The sequence below is a fragment of the Sorex araneus genome, chromosome X (assembly GCF_027595985.1).
Source record: "Sorex araneus isolate mSorAra2 chromosome X, mSorAra2.pri, whole genome shotgun sequence".
NCBI classification, from domain to species: Eukaryota; Metazoa; Chordata; class Mammalia; order Eulipotyphla; family Soricidae; genus Sorex; species Sorex araneus.
Window position 1 is genome coordinate 248,851,989 of NC_073313.1, and position 23,525 is coordinate 248,875,513.

At 43.9% G+C, this 23,525-nt stretch overlaps 1 protein-coding gene across 1 annotated transcript in view; it reads left to right on the forward strand.

The window, feature by feature from the left end:
• Positions 1-23,525, forward strand: part of XRCC5 (X-ray repair cross complementing 5) — a 119,395-nt gene that overhangs the window by 71,326 nt on the left and 24,544 nt on the right. Inside the window, exons 15-16 of the mRNA XM_055121576.1 lie at positions 1,128-1,221; positions 5,176-5,245. Coding sequence (XP_054977551.1) covers positions 1,128-1,221; positions 5,176-5,245 — 164 coding nt within the window. The remainder of the gene's footprint in view (positions 1-1,127; positions 1,222-5,175; positions 5,246-23,525) is intronic.

The following is a 23,525-nucleotide window of genomic DNA, read 5'->3' on the forward strand; positions in this document are numbered from 1 at the left end:
AATGCGTGATGAATGAGAAAGATTTTAAGTAATCACACTGGTAATCTATGTTTGTAACTCTGGGATGATCAGTTCTTCCATCCTGCTGTAGGAGGAGAGTCATCATTGAAATACCTCGGAGTAAGCCGACTGAGGCTGTGTTGGCCTCTGCTTTATTTTCAGGATAACCTCTTCTCTCAAGTCTCGCTTTGTAAAGGTTGAACATTTAAACAAAAACACCTCACATTTTAAAATATTAGATCTCGGTTACTAATTCCTCTTCTCAACCACCATTTCTTGATGGCTGCTTTTAGATGATTTGTGAGGAGAGAAACCTTCATACTGTTCTGTTCAAGAACCTCAAGATTATGAGCGGAGTCTTTGGATTTGATTATCCTCTCCTCTGCAATTTATCTTGACCTCCTCTTGACTTTAAGGCCGGCTGTTAATGTCCGCATGTGCCCGGAGGCAAGATGTTGGGTGTGCTTTGGTGTCTCTCTCCCCGCACACAGCTGCCCTTGAGCTCTGTTAGCATACCCTGCCTTAAACCCCACGGAATCAGGTCTACAAATTAAAGGTTTCCTTTCGAAAGAGCCTGGTGTTGTTGTTGTTCAAGTTAGTTTGAGACTTCTGTAAGAGCAAGCTGTTGTGTAGTTAATTAAGGATTATTTAGTACACTTTGACAGTTGTAAATAAATCGGGCGCTTAGGAAACGCTCACAGACATTACAGAGAAGATAGATTATTGGACCAAAGGGTGTCCTTGTACCTGGAAAGCTTACTGGCCATCAGTTCTGAGGCAGACACAACTAGCACATCATTTCTGCTAAGTAAGTGACTCTCTCAATGCAGCATTGAGTTTCCATTACCTGTGCTTGCAGGTTCATCTTTTTGAAGGGACTTTGTGATGTGGCTGCTCATTATGACTTTTTTGCCACCAGGAAACTAAACCAGGGCTACCAGGAGGGCTGAGTGGGCACAGGGAGATGGGCCACTTAAAAAAAAACAAAAAACAACAATGGCCAAGTGGTTCCTTACTTGTTTCTGTCCTGCAAAAAATAAATTCATGCTTTTTTTGTATCGGCAGTTCTGGCTTTGGCATTACTTGTTTTTGTTCTTAAAGAGGAAACCCATTTTCTTTCTTTCCAGCCATGAAGAAGGACCCACATCTAAAAAACCCAAGACTGAGGAAGGGGCAGCCCCGTTTAGTGTCTGCGGCCTGGCTGAAGGCACTGTCACCTGTGTAAGTAGAATTTGGTCCCTGTGCTTCCCCCACACCACCCCCTACCCTTTTCAGAAGGTTGGGATACTGGGGAGAGTGCATTGAAAGATAGTCATTTGACCTATCACTGGTCCTTCCTATATATAAACTGTGCAGGCCCTGCTAACACTCTTTTCTTTAGGGAATTACTGTTAGTAAATTATCTATAAAATTATGTTATATTTTATATAGAATGGACTGGAGCGATAGCACAGCGGGTAGGGCATTTGCCTTGCATGCGGCTGACCCGGGTTCCATTCCTCCACCCCTTTCGGAGAGCCTGGCAAGGTACCAAGAGTATCCCGCCCGCACGGCAGAGCCTGGCATGCTACCAATGGCATATTTGATATGCCAAAAACAGTAACAAGTCTCACAATGGAGCCGTTACTGGTGCCTGCTCGAGCAAATCGATGAACAACAGGACGACGGTGCTACAGTGCTGCATAGTATTTGCAAGTCTTAATATTTCACCAGCCACCCTGGCAGTGCTTGGGGATCTCCAGTGCCTCGTGTGGTGGTGCTCGGGAGACACAGACTGAGGGTTAAACCAGGATTGGCTGTGTGCTGGGTACATGCCTGAACCCTTTCACTATCTCTCCAGCTCCCCCATGGATTATTGAATACTGGAGATCAGTTGTGGAAAGGCTTTTTGGGAAATGAACATACTGGCTTATTTCATGTTGGTCTCGGGGCCACACCCCGCTGTGCTTAGAGCTTACTCCAGGCTCTGTGCCTCAAGGATGACTGCTGGCCATGCTCAGGGCTTTAATGGGAGACGGGGATAAAGCCCAGGATGGCCACATTCGAGACAAGCTCCCTGTGTCTGCTGTACTGTCCAGCCCCCAAACACATTGGCTTATTTTAATTTGGCTTTTGTTTGTTTGCTTGTTTGGGGGCCACACCCAGTGGTGCTCAGGGAGTCCTATTGGCTCTGCACTCAGGGGTTGCTCCTGAAAGACTCAAAAGACCATAGGGAGTGCCAGGGATTGAACCCAGATAGGGCATGTGCCAGCCCTCCACCCTACCCACTGTACTATCACTCCAGCCCCGTTTTATTTTTTTAAATCAAATCTCATTAACTTACCATTGGAGTACAGTGCTGCAAAGCTTCAGGAGTACTGGGTGGGGCGAGAGGTGGCTCCCAAGGGCTGGCACATGGGCTCTGCCTTCTGGGACCCAGCTTCTGCCCTGGCACTGCAGTGTCCCCTGATGACCACTGCCAGAAACGGTCTCTGAGCAGTACTGGGTGTGATTGAAAAATATTTTTTAAAAACTTAGCGTAGTTTCACAATTGTGCCTCACCGTACCTACCTCCAAATTTCTGGGGACTTCACACTAGCAAAATGACTGCCAATACGCGTTCCTCACACCCCGCTTCCCTTTTCCCTCTGGTTCCTACCACAATTTTTATATAGTCTAATAGTCATTTTTGTTTCTCTCGCCTTTTTGCTTGCTTTAGTTATTTGTATTCCACAGATGAGAGAAACATTAGTAATTGACTTTCACTTCCTGACTCAGTTTCCATCCATGTTTTTGCAGTTGGGAGAATTGCACCTTTTTTTAGTGGTCCGGTAGTATTCCATTGAGTATGTGTGCTGGAGCTTATTTCTTCAGCCATCTCTCAATGAGCATTTAAATCGGCTGTGTTTTGGTTACTGTGAGTGATGCTGCTGTCGACATAGGGGTGCAGAGATGCTTTTGAATTAATATTTTTGGTTTTTTTTAGATAAATGCCTTAGCAGTAGTACTGCTGGATACTATGGCATATTCATTTTATGATTTGGTTTTAGTTTGTTTTTGTTTTTTGTTTGGGTTTTGGTTTTTGCTTTGGTTTTGGTTTTTGAGCCACACCCAGTGAAGCTCGGGATTCCCCTGGCTTTGTGCTCAGGAATCATTCCTGGCCATGCTCGGGGGACTGTATGGGATAATGGGACTTGAACCCGGATTGGCTATGTGCAAGGCAAGCATCTTACCCACAGTACTATCTCTCCGGCCCCTCATTTTGTTTTTAAAGGGCTCCCTGTGTTACTTTCCAGAGTGGTGGTACCAATTTACATACTCAGTGGCATTATTTTGAGTCAGTGGAGCTGAAAAAATGTGGCTTACTAGCAAAATATACTAGGGAGATAGCATTGGAGCATGCGTTTCCCTGCCTGTAAAAGAAGTGCTCTTAGCTTAACTGAACATCTGGAAGATTTAGATTTTATTTCAGTGTTTTGTTGTAAAGGAGAAAATTACAATTTATTTTATTCTGAAAGCTTTTCTGACTGCTATGCCATAGCAAACTGGAAAATTTAGTTTATTCTTGTACAAATTCTGTTGTTTTCTTCCTTTATTTCTGGTTTTGGGGCCACACCTGGCGACACTCAGGAATTACACCCAGCAGTGTTTTAAAGGACCATATGGGATACCGAGGATCGAACCCGGGTTGGCCTCGTGCAAGACAAGAGCCATACCCACTGTACTCTCTCTCCAGCCCCTGTTTGCTTCCTTTAGTTGGGTGATACTTAGTCTCTATAAAGTTTCGGTCCAGAAGATTAAAGGTAAAAACAAAGTATGTCAGGAAGTGCCACATAGTGGAGTAGAGGTTTTGTCATTTGAGATTTTCCCACTTAGCAGTCATTCTTTTCTTCTTCTTTTTTTTTAAGATGTAGGCAATGCCTTGAGGCTTGATTTTAATCCAATTATTAGGTATATGTATTATATGTGGAGAAAGTTGGTTTGGGAGAAATTTATCAGTGATTTAAATGATAAACAATTGAAAAGTAAAACATTCAGAATCTTTGTCTTATAAAAAGGTATGGGCAATGCCTTGAATGTTTTTTTTTTTTTTAATTCAATCACCATGTACTACAGTTACAAAACTTTCATGTTTGAGTTTCAGTCATACAATAATCAAACACCCATCCCTCCACCATAGGGGCTGGAGTGATAGCACAGTGGGTAGGGCATTTGCCTTGCATACGGCCGACCTAGGTTCGATTCCCAGCATCCCATATGGTTCCCCCCCCCACTGCCAGGAGTAATTCCTGAGTGCAAAGCCAGGAGTAACCTCTGAGCATTGCTGGGTGTGACCGGAAAAAAAAAATGCCACAAACACCATTCCTCCACCACTGTACATTTTCCACCACCAGTGTCTCCAGTATCCCACCCCTCCTCATCCTGTCCCACCCCTCCCCCTGCCACTATGGTAGAAAATTTACCTCTTACTATTTATGTAGCAGTCATTCTTTTTTTTTTTTTTTTTGCTTTTTTGGTCCTACCTGGCAATGCACAGGGGTTACTCCTGGCTCATGCGTTCAGGAATTACTCCTGGCGGTGCTCAGGGGACCATATGGGATGCTGGGAATCGAACCTGGGTCGGCCGCGTGCAAGGCAAACGCCCTACCCGCTGTGCTATTGCTCCAGCCCCTGTAGCAGTCATTCTTTAAACATCATTTGCTTTTACTTTGGGAGGCTATGTTCAACTTGGGCATAGTTATAACAAAAGCTCTGTGCCTAAGGATCAAGAGTAGTACCCCAAGGGAAGTCAGACTCTGCTCGTGCCATCTTAGGGTGGCAGATATATCATGGAGTTACATCCCCCCCTTTCCTACCAGATTGGCTATTAGGGTACATAGGGTACTAGGGTACATAGGTAGGCTGCCACCATCAGGCTTTAAGCTAGTTTGCCTCGACTTGCGTGGTGCTTCTGATGCCTCTGGAAAGAAGCCGGCTTGCATAAAGAGGTAAGTGAAAGAACCGGAGGCAGCCATTTGGCCACGAGGAGGCCGCTGTTAAGTGAATTCTGGAAATGAGAATGAATAGAAAGGGCCTTCCCTTGTGTTTGGTTTCTTTCAAAAGAGCATGCTTAACTACACTAACTGATCTTGTTTTGCCTGGGGTGCTGGCAATAAGAAAAGTGATCCACGGCTTTATTGTCTGGGTGTATTTTAGGTTGGAAGTGTGAATCCTGTGGAAAATTTCCGCCTGCTAGTGAGGCAGAAGAATTCCAGCTTTGGGGAAGGTGAGTGCGCTGCTGTTGGCCCGGCGTCCCCGTAATTAGGTTAATGGATAGAAAGTCGAGATGAATAAGTCCTGCTGTTTGCCGGGATGCTTTATTTGGCAGTTTCCTTTCCTGCCGCTGCTGGGTGATCGCCCCTTATCAGCGAGCTCACTGTGTGTTGTGAACACACGGGGTCAGTCATCCCAGGACAGCTCTGCCGGAACCGGCACCGAACTCGTCTGTGGGCTCCTGGGAAGAGAGCTCCGGGCTAGCGCTTGGAGCTTTTCATTTCATGTCACTTCATTGGAGTTATTTGGGGCTCAATGGCATTCTTTTTTGTGCCACATTTTCTATTTTCAGAGACTAATCCTTCTTCTTGTGGTCCTAAGGGTTTGAGTCTCTCTCTTTTTTCTTTCTTTCTTTCTTTCTTTCTTTCTTTCTTTCTTTCTTTCTTTCTTTCTTTCTTTCTTTCTTTCTTTCTTTCTTTCTTTCTTTCTTTCTTTCTTCCTTCCTTCCTTCCTTCCTTCCTTCCTTCCTTTTTTTGTTTGTTTTGGCATGGGACAAACAGTATTCAAGGGTTTATTTCTGGGTCAGGAGTGACCCCAGTTGGGCTCTTGGGAACGTATGTGATATAGGAATTGAACCCAGTTCAGCTGTGTGTCTTACCTTCCTACCTCTGGCTGCACCGGCTTTTCTAGAGTCCTAAAATGACCTTGCCACTGCCCCTAGATTTTATGCTTTTGAATTTAACATCTGCACATATTTCTTAGCAGATAGAACCAAGAATTCCATTTAGACTTTATCTACGGTTAAAATTACTTCCAGGGAAGTGTTTCTGAAAGGCGGCTTTCAGGAATGAGAGTTGGGTGTTTTGTTACGTTTCCTGTTTTTGGACCAGACCCAGTGATGCTCAGAATCATTCCTGGGGAGGCCTATGGGATGCCGGGGATTGAACCAGGGTTAGCTGCGTGCAAGGCAAGCGCCCTACCTGCTCTGTCTACTTATGTCTCTGGCTCCCGGAAGTTGATCTTATTAGGAAAATGCCGTGGCCCGCGCGGCCAACTTGAACCTCGGCCAGAGAGAGGGAATGAGAGTTGAGTGGGCTAGGGAGGACTGCATGCAATATACGGCCTACAGCAAGTTTATTGAAATCCAAGCGGGTTTATATAGTCTTATTTTACCAACGATCAGCAGGTTACATAAGTGGCATAAACATTATTCAGGCAGTGCAGGCAATTTTATTTTTGCCAATCTTACTTGTTTTTCGGTTCCTTCTCTCAGCCTTGAGAAACCTGGGAAAGCAGATGTGGCCTTGAGCATGGCCATGGTAGACACGAGCCAATCCTCCCTTCAGCCTCCTCTCGAGTCCAGCTGCCAGAGCATGGTAGCCCTTCAACTTTTCTCACGAGGCAGGTCATCAGAGCATGGTGGCCCCTCAACCCCCTTTCCAGGCTGGCCGCCAGAGCATGGTGGCCCTTCGGCCACCTGTCAAGGTTGGCTGTCAGGGGATGACTCGCCCTCATGCCACGTTTCTCCATACTCATTCCTGTTTACAGGAACTAAGGCAGGGGGTGCCTAGGCCCCCTCCTCACCCAGTCCCTGTTTACAGGGACAGAGGCAGGGGTTGCCTAGGCCTGTCCCCAACAGGAAAATACTTTGATAAGTACTTGGGATCAAATATGAGCCTTTGTCCCTAGAGTTGATTGTTGACTGGTGCCAGGATTCAGAGGACAGAGGGCAAAGTTACTGCCTTAATTGAAGTCAGAAAACTGGAGCTTGCTTATGAGAGCCAGGGAAGAGAATGGGCCAGAGGCTGAGAAAATGAACTCACGAAGGGCACAGCAGCCTGTGATACATTCCCAGCTCATATTGACTACAAGTCTTTGGTGTTAGTAAAGCTCAAGAAAGCTGGTTCGTGTGCTCTGTTTAAAGAAACTGGTGAAGAGACCGAGTTTGGGCCCTGGAATTATTTCAGGCAGAGAAAGTGTGTGAAGGGAACATGGGAGAGTAAATTCCTGAGAATTTGCTCGTATTTTAGGAAGACATAATGACTCCCAGAAGCCCTGTAATTGGGAAGTCAAGGCAGTCTCGTGAAAATAGCAGGGGCTTATAAATCCCATCCAGTATTACGGCCTGCATTTTACACATGGAAAAACTATAAAACTCCCAAGTAATGAGCTTGCCCCAGAATCACACCAGATTCAAGTCCACGTCTCCTTGAGATATTACTGAGGTGTACAATTTCTCCTGGTTCTTACTGGCCATTTTCTCCCCCTTTAAGCATCTTATTTTGATTGTTATTGTTGCTTAAACATTCTAAGGATAAGGGGGTTGGGGACAGCTCAGTGGCCCAAATGAAACCAGCATGAGGCCGCTAGTGGATCATGTGCTGAGAACAGCCCTGCCAGCTCTGCTGATGGGGACCCCTGCCCGCCCCCCTCCATGCTTCAAGCGCATGTGAGAATGTGTGACCCCCCCCCACACTCCCCTCCCCCCATCGAGCACTGCAACCAAAAACCATGTGAGCACTGTGGCTGGACGTGTCACTCCTGCCAGCACCCGTGTGAGCACCGAACTACACTGTGCAGCCGCTGGTGAGCACGACAATCAGAATCGGGTGTGAGCACCAGCACTAACGGCTAGAAACCCCGGTGAGCATGTGCACAGGCAGCCCAGCTAAAACGTGCACCCACTCTGCCCCTCAGCAAACAACAACCCTCCCGCCCCAGCCAAGTGTGTGAGCCCCTCCTGGCCATCATGGAACAAAGGAGAGCAGGGGAGGGGGCGCGTCATGGGGCCCTGGATCTAAAACTGCCTTTCTGAAGGACTTTGGGTATGTTAAGCACCCTTCAGTGCAGACTGTGAGCAAGCCCCGGCCCATTTGCCAGCGTGTGTGCGGGTGGCGTGCCCTCCGAGCACCCCCTTGGGCTTGTCGGGCAGAGCTGCACGGTGACCTCCCGAAAGCCGATGCGCTGCCCAGCCGGGGGGAGACGCGGCTTCCTGCCAGAGAGCAGCTCGAGGTGCTGTGTGGGCCCAGCCTGACCTCCCTTTCAACCTTCCCTCTCTGGCTCCAAGCCCCAGGACTTGGTTTTTCTTCGTTACTTCTCCTCCCTCTGTCCTTGTGCCTGGGCCTCTCTCGACTCAGGCCCGTTGTGGGCAAGACCTCTTGTACCTCTCAAGCACCAAGTGCTTCTCCATCCTGGGACTGTCTCCCGGCTGCTTCTCTTCTTCGTCCTCGCCAGGGATCTCTGCTGAGGGTCGTGGAGGGAGAAACCACGCGTTTCTTCTAGTCTCTCTCTTTCTCTCTCTTTTTTTTTTTTTTTTTGGTGGGGGATAGGGAAGCATTGGGAGGCGGGGGGGGGGGGGGGCGGGAACTTGGGCCACATCCAGGGAGTCTCAGAACCTCGGCCTGGCTCTGTGCCCAGGAGTAACGCCTGGCAGTGATCGGGAGCCCCTGGCCAGAGCTGGCATTCGAAACGGGGTTGGCAGGCTGCAAGGCAGGGACTTTAACTTCCCCCGCTATCTCTCTGGCCCAGTTTTTCTGCTATTCTTCTCCTCTCTTCTCTTCTCTCTCTGTGTTTAGAAGCGTTTGCCAAGAGCATGAATGACACCAGAGAACTGGTAAAATTGTTTTACTCTTAGCACTTGGCTTCATTGCTGTGGACTGAAATATGGGTAAAGACTTGCTGTCTGATCTGGTAATCGCAGAGTCAAAGGAGAATGTTGCGTTCTGTTCCGATCTCTCTCTCTCTCTCTCTCTCTCTCTCTCTCTCTCTCTCTCTCTCTCTCTCTCTCCCTCTCCCTCTCCCCTTCTCCCCCTCTCCCCCTCTTCCCCTCCCTCCCTCTCTCTCTCTCTCCCTCCCTTTCCCTCCCTCCCTCCCTCTCTCCCCCCCCCCCAGGGATACTTCTCGTGCTAAGCCTATTGGCATCACGGCTGTAACTAACACTCTGAAGCCCAGGGTATGTGTTCTTTCTAACTGCCGCTAGTTTTCTAAACTGGCTTTTATTGCCTCCAGGGCCCTCTCTGGGCATCCCTCATCTTTTTTCCTTCCTCTTCCTCCATACCTCATCACCACAGCTTCACAACAGAAAGATCCGTGCCCGTGACTCTCTACGTGCAGATGCAGAAATCGCCTCTCACTTGTGAAGGTGGTTTGTTCTCAAGTCACTCACAAGCATGCCAGGGCCGTCATCTGTGAGGTCCGTTCTCTCTAGCCATCGGTTACGGGTGTCCTGAAATGGGTGTTAGTCTCATTGGCAAATCCCCGCCCCATTCCCATCAGACTGCTGAGAAGGAACGCCCTGGATTTCAAACTGGTTTTTTTTTTTTTTAGGAAGAGGACTAAAATGGTCAAAAGAAAGAGCAAGTTAAAGCATGAAATGCTGTTACACTTCAGTGTTCCAAATAACTCCCCGGTGACTGAGATAGGTCTAGGTTTGTAGATTCTCAGTGAGCGTGGCACTGTAGAAGGCAGCTTAAGGGTACTTGATGTGTGAAATCCAGGTTCCCAGAGGACCTTAAGTACCAGAAAAGATGGACACGTGGGAACATCCGAGGATGGAATATAGCCTTTTGTAACACGAGATGGTTCTTTCCCGTGAACCCTGTTTTTGCCAGTTAGATTATCGGTTCTTTAATAAAACATCTTTTTTTTTTTCTTTTTGAGTCACATCCAGCGATGTTCAGGGGTTACTCCTGGCTCTGCACTCAGGAGTTACTCCTGTCTCTGCTCAGCGGACCATATGGGATGCTGGGGATTGAACCCGGGTCGGCCGTGTGCAAGACAAACACCCTACTCGCTGTTCTATAGCTTCAGCCCCTAGTAAAACATCTTAAGCAGAAACGTGGGTCGGTCTGGACTCCTATTTGGGGTCTAATACTTAGTGTTGGATTTATATTATTTATGTACAACTGGGGCTGGAGCAATAGCAGAGTGGGTAGAGCATTTGCCTTGCACACGGCCAACCCGGGTTCAATTTCTCAGTCCTTGGAGAACCCAGCAAGTTACCAAGAGTATCTTGCCTCACGGCAGAGCCTGGCAAGATACCCCTGGCATATTCAATATGCCAAAAAACAGTAACAGTGAGTCTCACAATGGAGACGTTACCAGTGCCCACTCAAGCAAATCGATGAGCAACGGGATGACAGTGATGTACAACTGATAAGTAATATGTGTTTACTTATTTGGTTAGTTAGGCAAGCAGCCCCCTGTGATTTTTTTTTTTTTTAATCTCAGCTCTCTTTTCTTTCACAGTGCATCACATCTCATCCTTTAGCCTTTTTGCCTTCTAGTCTCTAGTCTCTCGGCCGACCCGTGTTCGATTCCTCCGCCCCTCTCGGAGAGCCCGGCAAGCTACTGAGAGTATCAAGCCCGCGCGGCAGAGCCTGGCAGGCTACCAGTGCGTATTGGATATGCCAAAAACAGTAACAATAAGTCTCTCAATGAGAGATGTTACTGGTGCCCGCTCGAATAAATCATTGAGCACCCCAGCAACAGTGACAGTCTCTAGTCTACCTTATTCTCAGTCATCAAGCAGCATCCTTTTAATTATTTATTCATTTATTTTTATAATGTAGGAGCACTGCTGTTTATTCAGCCATTGATTAAGCTGATTGAATTGGGCATGAACTCCGCATTACTTTTTTCCTTTTTTTTTAACTTTTCAATTTTATAGGTTAGTTCACAATGTTTCATTACATTCAATGTTCAACACCAGTCCCACCACCATTATACCTTCCCACCACCAAATTCTGGATGTTTCCATCCCAAACCCCAATCCCTGTCCCAAAACACATCTAAAATAATATATTTCGTATTGTCTGTGATGAAGAACTGCTGAACATGTTTGCATAAAGTATCCATATAGGAAACAGTGTGAAGATTGTTCTGTTTTGGCAGGAGCCATTAAGACATTCTATAGGATTCTAACATGTTGTTAAAGTTTGAGTGATGTGAGCTTTGATATATATCTGAAAATATATACACATATATAAACATATATATATATATATTTCCCTCTATGATTTGTTGCCTACTATCTGAACCCCATCAATTGTGGTGTGGTAATTATGGAGAATGTGTAGAGAGTGTTTTATGACATGTTGCACAGCTGCTTTTGGTCCAGGAATATGTTTACTCATATGAGAGATTTGGCCGAGCGCATGGGGAGCGTGGCGGCAGTTGGTTGTGGAGGTTTTTGGCTGCAGGAGCTGGGCTCTCACCCACCCCCTTCTGGGGAGCCCCGTGTGAAACAGCCTGGCTCGGAGTCCAGTATCACGGTTGTGGGGGCCTCATGTTATGCTCCTTCCAGGAGAAGTAGCCGTGTGATCTGGATGGTGGCTGATGACGAGATTATCTGGTGCTGGCAGGAGGTAGTTTGTGGGTATGACCCCTGGGTCGCCAGAGACTCGAGAAAGCGGACAGAGGTTCTCCATTCCTGGTCTCGTTGAGCCCAGAGTCCAGGGTCACAAAATTCCGTATTACCTGGGTTCCATAGGACTTCACTCATGTGTGAGGCTCGGCCTGAGCATGTGGGGAGAGGCCTTGAGCATCATGGCGGTTGGATTGTGGAGGTTTTTTGGCTGCCGGAGCTGGGTCCCTTGGGGTGGGGAGGGCTTTCATCGCCCCCCTCTGGGGCGCCCCGGTGAAGACAGCCTGGCACAGGGTCAGGACATTCTGTGGTGCTCTCTTTCAGGAGTTTTAGTTTATATTCCCTGGGTCTTGGCCATTGATGAGATTATATGGCGCTGGGGGCAGCTTGTGGGTGTGACTGCCAAGCTACTGGAGAACTGGGGACCTGGGGGGAGATTGCCCAGTCCCGATCCAAGCCGGTCACGGGTTCTTGCCTACCTCTGCGCTACAGGCCCTAACTGCATCTTTTGATCTCTTTTGAGATTTATGGGTCTCTGAAATAAGGACAATAAATGAGCTTGTATACCTGAGCCAGAGGTGGTTTGTGGGTGTATCTCCCACATACCTAACTTTTGGCCATTTAATTTCTTGGTAAAGTTGGCCCCAAGTTGTTGGGGTCTGACCAAAGGCACAGCAGCAATTTCGGGGTATCTGGAAGTCTGAAGGTACCATCAGGCTGCTGATGCACTTGCCCCACAGGTACAGGGTGACCTGCTGGCAGCACCATACCTCCCCAGTGTTGTTTAAGGGCTACTCCTGGCCATGTGCTCAAGGTTACTCATGTTGGTGCATGAAGGACATTGCAAATGCAAGGGATTGAATCCAGACTTCTTGTATGCAGAGCATACCATCATTCACTAAGTTCTCTCTCTCTCTCTCTCCCCCCCCCTCCTTTTAACTTTAAAGGATAATTCATAAAACATCTGTAAGAGCTTCCATTACTAATTAGAATAGCATATGTAGTTCTATTCTTCGGAGAAGCACTGACTCATTTGTACAGCTATTTACCAACATTATAGGATTTTTGGCTGTGAACCATGGTTTAAATTGTGGATTCACAAAATTGGGATGTAGGAGAAATTTCTTTTATGTGTGTTGTTTTTTTCCTTAGTGGGCTCTGATTTATGTAATCTTGGGTATGAATTATGTAACCCCTCATAGCTCTTTCCAGATAAAGAGATTTAGAAAAGCCCTTTATCTGTTTCCCACAAAGCTGCTAAATTTAAGGGGAAAAGTTGTGTCAAATAACTTGAGTGTTTAGAATGAAGGCTGCTAACCCAAGAATTAAAATTGAAGCATCCTTGAAAGTTTGTTTGTTTTTTTAATAGTTTGACATACTTTCTCAGTCCTTCCCCAAAATAGCAGCGATACATCTGGTCATGAAAGAGAAATATATCATTACAGATTTCTTGGTGGTTTTGTCTACAGTTTTTTTATATTCCTTACTAAGTATCTGGCTGTTCTTCATTGGTATTCCTTTTTTTGACGTGTTCAAATGGTTAAACTCCAGAATTTGATCCAGGTTTCTTTTATGCTTCAATCAACAACAAGTAGTCTCATTTGAAAACACAAATTTATGGGAAATCTAGATACCGTCTGCTACATATGTACCTTGCGGTGGTTCACGGGGTCATTGCATGTCGGGGCCCTGAGGATCTTGCTCCTTCCCTGCCTTAGGCTGAATCCCAGAGACTTGTGCAGATTTTTGCAGGTGTATGGAAGACACTGATCCCGTTCCATGGAGCTTACTCCTGGGTCTTGGGATTTAAACTTCTTTATTTGTTGCCTGTGTTTCATGAAAATGGAGCAGCACTACTCTGAATTTATGTTTTCATATAATAAATCTCATCAACCAAGTAATTAGAATGAATTCACTGAGATGAAGATGAAAGGAACAAGAAAAGAAACCTTTAACACATGACAGTTCTTTTTTTTTTTGGAACCACCATGAGATAGTTACAAAGCTTTCATGTTTGAGTTTCAGTCATACAAGGATCAAACACCCATCCCTCCACCAGTGCACATTTTCCACCGTCAGTGTCCCCAGTATCCCCCCCATCCCACCCTTCGCCCTGCCTCTATGGCAGACAGTTTCCCCCATACTCCCTCTCTACTGTTGGGCATTATGGTTTGCAATACAGATACTGAGAGGCTGTCATGCTTGGTCCTTTATCTACTTTCAGCATACATCTCCTATCCTGAATGATCCCTCCAACCATTATTGACTTGTGATTCCTTTTCTTTTCCAGCTGCCTTCTTCCCCAGCTCATGAAACAGGCTCCAAATATGGGGCAGTATTCCTGGCCCTCGTCTCTACTGACCTTTGGGTGTCAGTCTCATGTTATTTGATATTCCACAAATGAGTGCAGTCCTTCTTTGTCTGTCCCTCTCTTTCTGACTCATTTCACTTAGCATGATCCTCTCCATGACCATCCACTTCTAAGTAAATTTCATGACTTCATCTCTCCTAACAGCTGCATAGGATTCCATTGTGTAGATGTATCAAAGTTTCTTCAGCCAGCTGTCAGTTCTGGGATACTTGGGTTGTTTCCAGATTCTTTCTGGCTATTGTGACCAGTGCTGCAACAAACATACAGGTGCAGATTCATTTCTACTGTGCTTTTTTGCACCCTCGGGATATATTCACAGATGTGGTATTGTGGGCTCATATGGAAGCTCAATTCACACGACAGAATTCTACAGCGCCACATACACGAGCACATTAACGGTGACTTTCGAGTCCAGCGTTCATTTCAGGGTTCCCACTGAAAAGCTGCATCTGTTTCTAAAGCCCTTTCAAGTTCCCATTCATCTGTGGATTCGAACATCTCTAATTACAGGATACAGCTCTTATAAAAATATAGCCTCGCTGTCTGTTAAGAAAAAGAAACAACTGCAAGTGTGAACGAGAGTAAAAGTCTGTTTGCCGTCGTTATGTTCCCATTGAGCACTTAAATTCCTTCTGAGAGCATTACAAGGAATCTGTCCGTGTGATAGGCCCGAGTTCTTATTTTCTCCCAGAGTTTTGTTTTCACATGCTGGTGGTTTAGCTGCTCACTTAAACCTGCTGGGTATTTTGTTGTTGTTGTTAAAAATGGGAAAGGGTACATTCCCTAGGGCTGAGAATGTGGAACTCCTGTGAACGCAGTTCAGGCCTACCTTTGACACGGTGAGTGACCCTGCGTTGGGCACTGTTAGGGGAACAGCGGCAGCAGCAGTGCAGTAAGGCTCACCGCAAGTGTTCATAGAAATCCTAGAAGGATGATGAGTGATTGGAGAGAGTCTGTGGGAGTTCACTCTTGCAGTAAGCGCTAACGAGAGTCATTTGCCAGAGCTGGACTGAAGTACTTACACTTGGCCATTAGGATCTTTTGCTCAGCTGCCTCCGTGCTCTGTGGTCCTCCCTGGGCTAGCAGAGCATGGTCATGCCGGGCAGTGCCCTTGGTTCTCCTCGAATCGGGCTGCCACCAGGATAGCTTCGGAAGCCCAGCTGTTTGAAAAAGGAAACTGATTTCTGATTGTGCTGAAGTGCAAACTACTTTAATCAATGACTTCAAGTGACTGCTCGTGGCAAACAACAGAAGCTCTTAACCAATTAAGATGTTTGGGAAAGTATGTTAGGCCTTTGTTAAAATAGTCACTAATCAGCTGAAATGTGTTCAGAGGAGCCTGGAAACAGCTTGGAGACCCACTTAAATGCAGTAAAAGTGTTTTGGTCCTTACCCTTTCAGATTGCAAGCCCAAGGCAAAAAATATGCTGACGCAGAAAGAAGTGGCAAGTATAATATGGTACAGTTAGTCGTGTCTGTTATATCCATCGATGTCTACATAAAACAAATAATTATGTATGCATATATATATATATATATATATATATATATATATGTAAAGGCACGCTTATTTCTTTGGCCAGAAAAGAGAGTTTGATTTAGATAGGAACTAAAATTTGAGCCTCTTTCATCCTGCTTTGGGTATGGGAGAAAAGTTAAGTTTGGGGTTTGGATATTTGTTTTGTTTTCTTTCCCTTTTTGTGTGTGCACCACACCCAGCTGTGCCCAGGGCTTATACTCTGGGATCACACCTGGTTGTCCTTAAGAGGGACCAGTGCAAGGGCTGGGTATTGAACCCAGTTCAGCCGCATGCAAGTTAAGGACCTTAACCCCTGAACTATCTCTTCAGCCTCTAGTGTTTTTAGAGGTATTTTTTAACATTAAAAGTTTTATTGTTGTTGTTTTGCTTTTTGGGTCACACCCAGCGATGCACAGGGCTTATTCCTGGCTCTGCACTCAGGAATCACTCCTGGCGGTGCTCAGGGGACCATATGGGATGCTGGGAATCGAACCCAGGGCCAGCCGCATGCAAGGCAAATGCCCTACCCACTATGCTATCTCTCCAACCCAAACATTAAAACTAGGCTCCTTTATCATTTTTTTCTTTTATAAGCTGTTTTTTTATTGTTATATGGAAAAAATCTTTGCCTAGCCCAAGTCACAAAGATTTTTTTTTTTCCTCTGAACATTTCAGCTCTATAATCCAAGTTGAGTTGATTTTTGTAAATGCATATGAAGCGTCAGGGTTCATTGTGTTTCAAAGGGATGACCCCTGGTCCTTGCACCTTATCTTGAATTGACTGACCTTTTCCTATTGAATTGCATTCCTTGAACCTTGCTGGAAATCAGGTGACAACCAAAGTGTTGGTTGCTGTGTTCTTGAGTTCTGTTACATTGATCTGCGTCTGTTTTTTATTATTACATTGTTTTGATTGCTTTCAGCTTATAGTAAGCATTGAAATGCCATAGCATAAGTCTTTTGATATCGTTCCTTAAAATTGTTTCATACTGTTTTCACATATTGCATTGCTTGTTTCATACTTTGCATTATTTAGTATTAAATTTTAGGGCTAGTTTTTAAACTCAAGCCAAAAATACCACTGGAGTTTTTTTGTAGGGGTTGCATTGAGTATATGGAATAATAATTAAGGAAAGGACTCCCCTTAATGTTAATAATATTAATATTAATATCAATATTAATAATATTGAATTTTCTAATTCATAAATGTAGACTATTTTTTCCATTTAGATCTTACCTTCTCTACATAATAATTTTTAACTTTCAGTATACATGTCCTGTACTTCTTTTGTTTATTTTTTTTTGGGGGGTGGGCACAACTCTGCACTCAGAAATCACTCCTACTATTGCTAGGGTAACAGAGATGCTGAGAAATTAACCCTGGTCAGACAAGTGTAAGGCAAGCTCCTTACCTGTCTACTGTCTCTTCAGCCCGCACAAGTGCGGCACTTCTTAAAACTTTGCCAAGTATTCTTTTTAATACAATTGAGATTGAGTTCTTTAATTTAAAAGTTTTGGGGGTGTGGACCCCATGAGGGCTTATTCCTGACTCTGTGCTCAGGGAACACTCCTGGCAGGGCTCCAGGGACCATATATAGTGCCAGGGACTGGTTGAACCCGGGTCAGCTGCATACAAGGCAAGCACCTTAACCCCAGTACTATCTCTCCGCCCCTGAAGTTTAAGTCTTATGTTGTATATTGCTAGTATATAAAAATATTATTACACATCAATTCTTATATCCTGTAAACTTACTTGTTCGTTAGTCCTAATGGCTTTTCATACACTCCTTAGGATTTTCTACATACAGGTCCATCCTGTTGTTGGCAAATAAAGATTTCTTTCTTTTTTTTTTTTTTTTTTTTTGCTTTTTGGGTCACACCCAGCAATGCACAGGGGTCACTCCTGGCTCATGCACTCAGGAATCACCTCTGGTGGTGCTCAGGCGACCATATGGGATGCTGGAATTTGAACCTGGGTCGGCCGCGTGCAAGGCAAACGCCCTACCTGCTGTGCTATCACTCCAGCCCCCAAATAAAGATTTCTTAAGTTCTTCTTACTTGCATGCTATCTCTATTTGGTACTCGCTATAACAGCAAGTCAGGATTCCACAGAAATGATGAGAGTTCTCAACATCCTTATTCCTGATCTTAGAGGGCAAACTTCTACTCTTGTGTTTGTTTCTTAGGGAGGAGAGTACCACCTAGTTGCTCTCAGGGCTTCTGGTTCAGTGCTCAGGGATCACCCATGGCAGTGATCAAGGGACCATATGTGGTGCTGGGGATCAAACTAAGGTCAGCAGCATGCAAAGCAGTGGTCTTAACCACTGCCCTGTCTCTCCTCTGGCTGAAGCTTTTATTCTTTAAGAATATTCTTATGGGGCTGGAGCAATAGCGCAGCGGGTAGGGCAAACGCCTTGCACGCGGCCGACCTGGGTTCAATTCCCAGCATCCCATATGGTCCCCCGAGCACCACCAGGGGTGATTCCTGAGCGCAGAGCCAGGAGTAATCCCTGTGCATTGCTGGTGTGACCCAGAAAAGAAAAAAAAATTCTTATTTTGTTTGTTTGTTTATTTGGGGGTCACACAGTGGTTCTTGGGAACTACTCAGCTCTGTGCTCAGAGAACCTTGAGGTGTCCGGGATCGAATCCAAGCCTCTTGCATGCAAACCATGCTTTCAGCCTTTTGAGCTATCTCTTTCGGCCCAACGCTTTTACTCTTCTACTGTTAGGATCATGTTCAAAGTTTCTCTAAGATTCTCATTTGAAGATGTTCTCTGCGTTTTTCAGTTGATTCATATTTTATTATGAATGAATGTTGAGGTTTTTTAGGTGCATTGAGATAATTATATTTTATTTGCCTCTTAATTTTTTGGTTGTTAGACCAGCATTTCTGGGATACATGCCAATTGATCTGGGTAATCGGTCTTTCTGTATCTTCCTGAATTAATTTTGCTAATATATTTTTAGGAATTGTGTGTTTGTTCTTAAGGGATAGTTTCTTTTCATGTCTTTGACTTTGGTATCAGGCATATACTAGGCACATTGAATGAATAAAGAAATATTCTTTCTATCTCTTTGGGGTTGATATTATCTCTCCTTTAATATTTGACAGACTTCACTAAAGCATTCTGGACTGGGCTCTTTGTGGGGAGTTTTGTTATTAATTCAGTTATTGACTTATTATAGATGTAGGGAGTTTTTAATTTTTTTTCCTTGAGTCAGTTGTAGTAATGTGTCTTGAATCAGAACTTGTCTGTTTCATCTATTTTGCTTGATTTGTTGGTATAAATTTGCCAACAATTCTTTTTCCTTACATTTGTATGTTTTGTAGGCTGGCAGTGATGTTTCTTCTCTTACTAACTAATTTTGATTGTGTCAGTCTTATTTTTCTTGACTAGACTAAGTTGAAAAATCTTTACATAATTCTTTTTATTTTATTGATTTTTCCTCTATTATTGTTGATTTCTGCTCCAATCTCTACTATCCCTTTTGTTTGTTTGTTTTTGCTTACTTATAATTGAATTTGCTCTCCTTTTTCTGGTTTAAGGTAGAAGCTTAGTATTGGTTTGAACATCATCTCTTTTCCAATATAAGCATTTAATGCTCCACTTTCTTGGTAGCCAGTTCTTTAGCTGCACACAATAAGTGGTGATGTTATGTTTTCATTTTCATTCAGTTCAAATGCTTTCTAATTTATTTTATGATTACCTCTTTAACCCTTGGATTATTTGGAAGTATTGTTTCATTTCTAAGTGTTGGCTATTCTCCAAATTTCTTTCTGTTGTTGATTTTTAATTTGGGTATCTTGTAACTGGCAAGCACATTTTGAATAACAACATTTCTTTTACATTTATTGAGACTTGTTTTTACATCTTAGCATATACTCTGGTCTGGCAAATGTTTTTATGCCCTTTGAAAGAATGTGTATTCTGTTGTTGTTAGGTTGAGGATTAAATGTCACTTTGGTCAGCTTAGATGATGAGTTTGTTCAAATCTATAGCTTTCTTAATTTTCTAACTGTTCTTCTACTTGATGTTTTGAATCCTGAAAATAATCCACTTTGAGTTCTTCTGGACTAGTGAGACCCCCTATAATCTTTGCTTTACCTAGCTAAACAGAAATCTAGAGGCCCAAGTGAATTCCTATAGGATACCAATATGGAAGCAATGTTGGTTCAGATAATATAATGAATGTTAAATGAAAAGTCTTTAGGAATTAGAATTTTAAGAAAAATTAACTTAGGACATATATGCATATTATTTTTTAATTTTCCAGTTTTATAGCACCGTAGCACTGTCGTCCCATTGTTCATTGATTTGCTTGAGTGGGCACCAGTATCGTCTCCATTGTGAGATTTGTTTTAGTTTTTGGCATACCGAATACAACACTGGTAGCTTGCCAGGCTCTGCCGTGCAGGCAATATACTCTCGGTAGCATGCCGGGCTCTCTGAGGGGGACGGAGGAATCGAACCCAGGTCGGCCATGTGCAAGGCAAACACCCTACCTGTTGTGCTCCAGCCCGCTAGTCCTATATATATCAAACGATTAGTCAACAATTATTCTACTTCTTACCAATACTTAGTCATTTGGATAAACGCAGTAAGAGATAAAGATCCCAAAACTTAGTTCTCTGGGTTCTGAGAGCAAGCAAGGATTTTACCATAAGTCCCAGACTAAGTCCTCAGGTCAGTTCAGCTTGTCCTTCTGCCTGGGGGTCCTGTCTCTTGAGTCAAAACCATGCATTTATGCTTTTTAAACTGTCCCATTTTGATGCCGGGGTAGCTTTGCCACTCACCCCGGGTCCATCCCAGTCCCACAGGCGGACCTTCCTTTGGGGGTGTTAGGAACTACAGCAATTAAGCCTGAGTCGAGTAATTATGACAGATGCTCGGGAGTAGATATATTTCAGAGTCAGTCAACTCCCAAATATTAGGAGCATAGCATTACGATCTTTCTGTGTTTAAGCAAAGAACATTACTCTATGGTAAAATATGAAGAGGCTATAGGGGAAATAGAAAAGCCAGTAATTCACTACAAATACAAAAGCCAAAATTGCCAGAAAGTTTTAGTTTCTAAGTAATGGAGATTGACTTGGGAAACTCTGACAGTCAGGTGTAAAACACAAAGAAAAGGTTAAAGATAAACTCAGGGAATTAGGGATGCTTGCAAGAGCACTGTAAGCGTCACAGGGAGGAGGAAAAGGGGCGATTCACTGATGAAGCCTAAAACACTTAGGGTTAGTATCCAACAAGAAATAACACTATTTTTCTCAAACATAAGTTTAATTTTACTTGATTGCTGTTTTGCATTGTCTCATACATGGAGGGGAAAATATATGGAATAAGTAAGACAGGATTATCCCATCATTGTCCCCACTTCTAATTACTATTCTGATGGGCTATAAATGAAGTTAGAAAGACGATGGAATACTAAATATGTAGGATTAAAGGGTGGTTTGGATCTTAAACTAAGTTGTGCCTTCAACACATCAGTTTTCTTTTGATAGACTTTCCTGAGGGCAGTGAATGAAATTAAATAATTTCTACGGTTCTTTTAAAGTATCTGAGTAATAAACAGAGAGGTAGAAGTATATGGTGTTGGTGGAAGGAAAAAAGAACACTAAAAAAGAAATAAAAAGATCAGTGAAATAGAAGTATTCGAGTTTTACCATCAGTAAATGCCAACCATGAAATATTTCTTTCCATTTAGAACTCACTAGAAATAGAAGCAGTTGTTTATTGTCTACTTATATATCATAGTCTCTTATATGTCTCAAGATGATTTAATTTCATTTTAGGCTCCTCATTAAAAAATAAGCACATGCTTATTGGAAAAAAGTAATGTACTGGCACATAAAGTTAAAAATTTCCTTTTCAAGCCTTCCTTGAGCAACTATATTCTCTATTTTGTTTTCTTACTGTCATTTCATAAGGCTGTAACCTCTTTCAGTGCTGCATGTTGTAGCCGAGGTGGTTAGTTGTTCTGAGGTCTGCTAAGCTAGGTTTTGTATGCTTAGGCCTTGTGTTTTAGGACTCAGACCCCTCAAGTCCCCAGAGTCTTGCAGCTAGATCTATAAGGAGTAGAAAACTTACAACAGATGGGACAGGGCCATGAAAATGGCTTCAAAAACCAGAGGAGATGCTTCCAAAGCAGCAGGCTTCAGGTTCAGTACTTGGCCCCGCATGGATGGTGCCTTGAGCATGAACATCCAACAAAACAGTGGCGGGGCAGCTTCATAAATGACAACAATGATGCTTGCATGTGTAAAGTCAGGACAGCGTAAGATATGATACTCATCCAAACACACACACACACACACACACACACACACACACACACCCTTATTCTTTGTGTATTTTCCTCTTCCATAAGAACTTTAGTTTAGTCCCTTCCTTTTCTGTGAAGTTAAGGTGAAGATAAAAGGATTCTAAACTGTACATTCATTATAGTTAATTGCCATTGTTACAGGGTATGGGCTTACATTGAAGGAACAGAAAAAAACGCATCATCTTATTACATCTTTTAGACATAAAGTTTTTAGAGGAGAAAACCAGTTGGGTTCTGACCATTCAGTCTTGCACTCAGCAAGTGTTTGTTATATGCTCGGTGCCAGTCCCAAGTACCACACATGAACTGACTTTGAAAGAATTAAATTAAATTAAACTTTGAAATTTTCCCATCCTACACAACAGTATTCTCTTGTCTTGAAAGTGAGAAGCCCAAAGTCAAGGTATCAGCAGGCTTGGCTACTCAGAATTGGCCCTCTGCTTCTCTCCTAGCTTTATGAACTCTGGAAAATTCTTGGTGTTGCTTGTCTCGTATTTAGTTGACTCCAATCTCTGTCCATCTTCACATGGAGACACTGTATGTCTGTGTCCTTATCACCTCGTCTTAACTCTATCTGGACAGCTCCTGTTTTCAAATAAGGCCTCATTCTGGGAAGAACATGAATTCAGGCAAAACATTATTCAACTCATAACAGCACTGGGCAAAAAAATGAAAGTAGGATAATGGAGTCGTGAGTGTGAGGTGAGATGGTCTTGTGATTTGATGTAGAAGATGAGCAAAGGCCAGATTAGCTTTTTTTGTTTGTTTGTTTTTGGGGGCACACCTAGAGGAACTGAGGGCTTAGTCTTGGCTCTCTACTCAGGAATCACTCCTAGTGGGCTTGAAGACCACCTGGGGTGCTGGGGATCGAACCTAGGTCAGCCATGTGCAAAGCAAGCACCCTACCCGCTTTACTGTCACTCTAGCCCCCCAGATTGGCTTTTTTCAAGCATAAATTTAACAATTGCTCAGTTCTCCTTTTTTTTCAAGGGTGGGGTGAAGCAAGATAGTTATGATTGAAACTTACTTAGAAAGATGTGAGGGGAGAGAAAGAGAGAAGTATGCATTTAAGCGAGAACACTGTCATCTCCAGAGTGGAATTAGGCAAGCAAAGAAACAGACGAACAAGCAAGATGTGTGTTCAAGGGGAAAACACAGGCCCTCAGTTCATCTTATTTGCGCCCCAGGTCTTGAAAATCAGTTCGCCAATGGGCATGTCTTTTCACGGTCTGATCCCATTCTTACACAGTTCCTCTCTGTGAACTCCGCAGGCAAATCAAACCACAGTTCTTGTTAAATCATCTCTCCTCTCTCTGCATGTTCCTCATGGTATTACTTTCACAAAGAGTGAGTGTCTCTTCTTTTCTCCGCCCTGTCCAAATCCTACTCTAAAGAGATGCTGTGAAGTCAGTATCTTTGGAATTTAATGCACAATAGTAGTTTTATAGTAGAACGACTTATTATGGAAGATACAACCACTGCTCTGATAGAGGGACAAGTCACTGCCATCGGAATTTATGTGAACACTACTGGCTAATGGCAGTGTCCGTTTGTTTTCATTGTTGACATTAACAAAGCAGCACCTGGACAAAAGAGGAATATGAATTTTGAGTTAGCAGCAGGATGAGTGCTCAGGTTCTTTGGATATATTTCTAAAATCAGAGAAACAATGGAAGGAAGAATGAGGGATCTGGGAAGAACTCAAGGAAAGA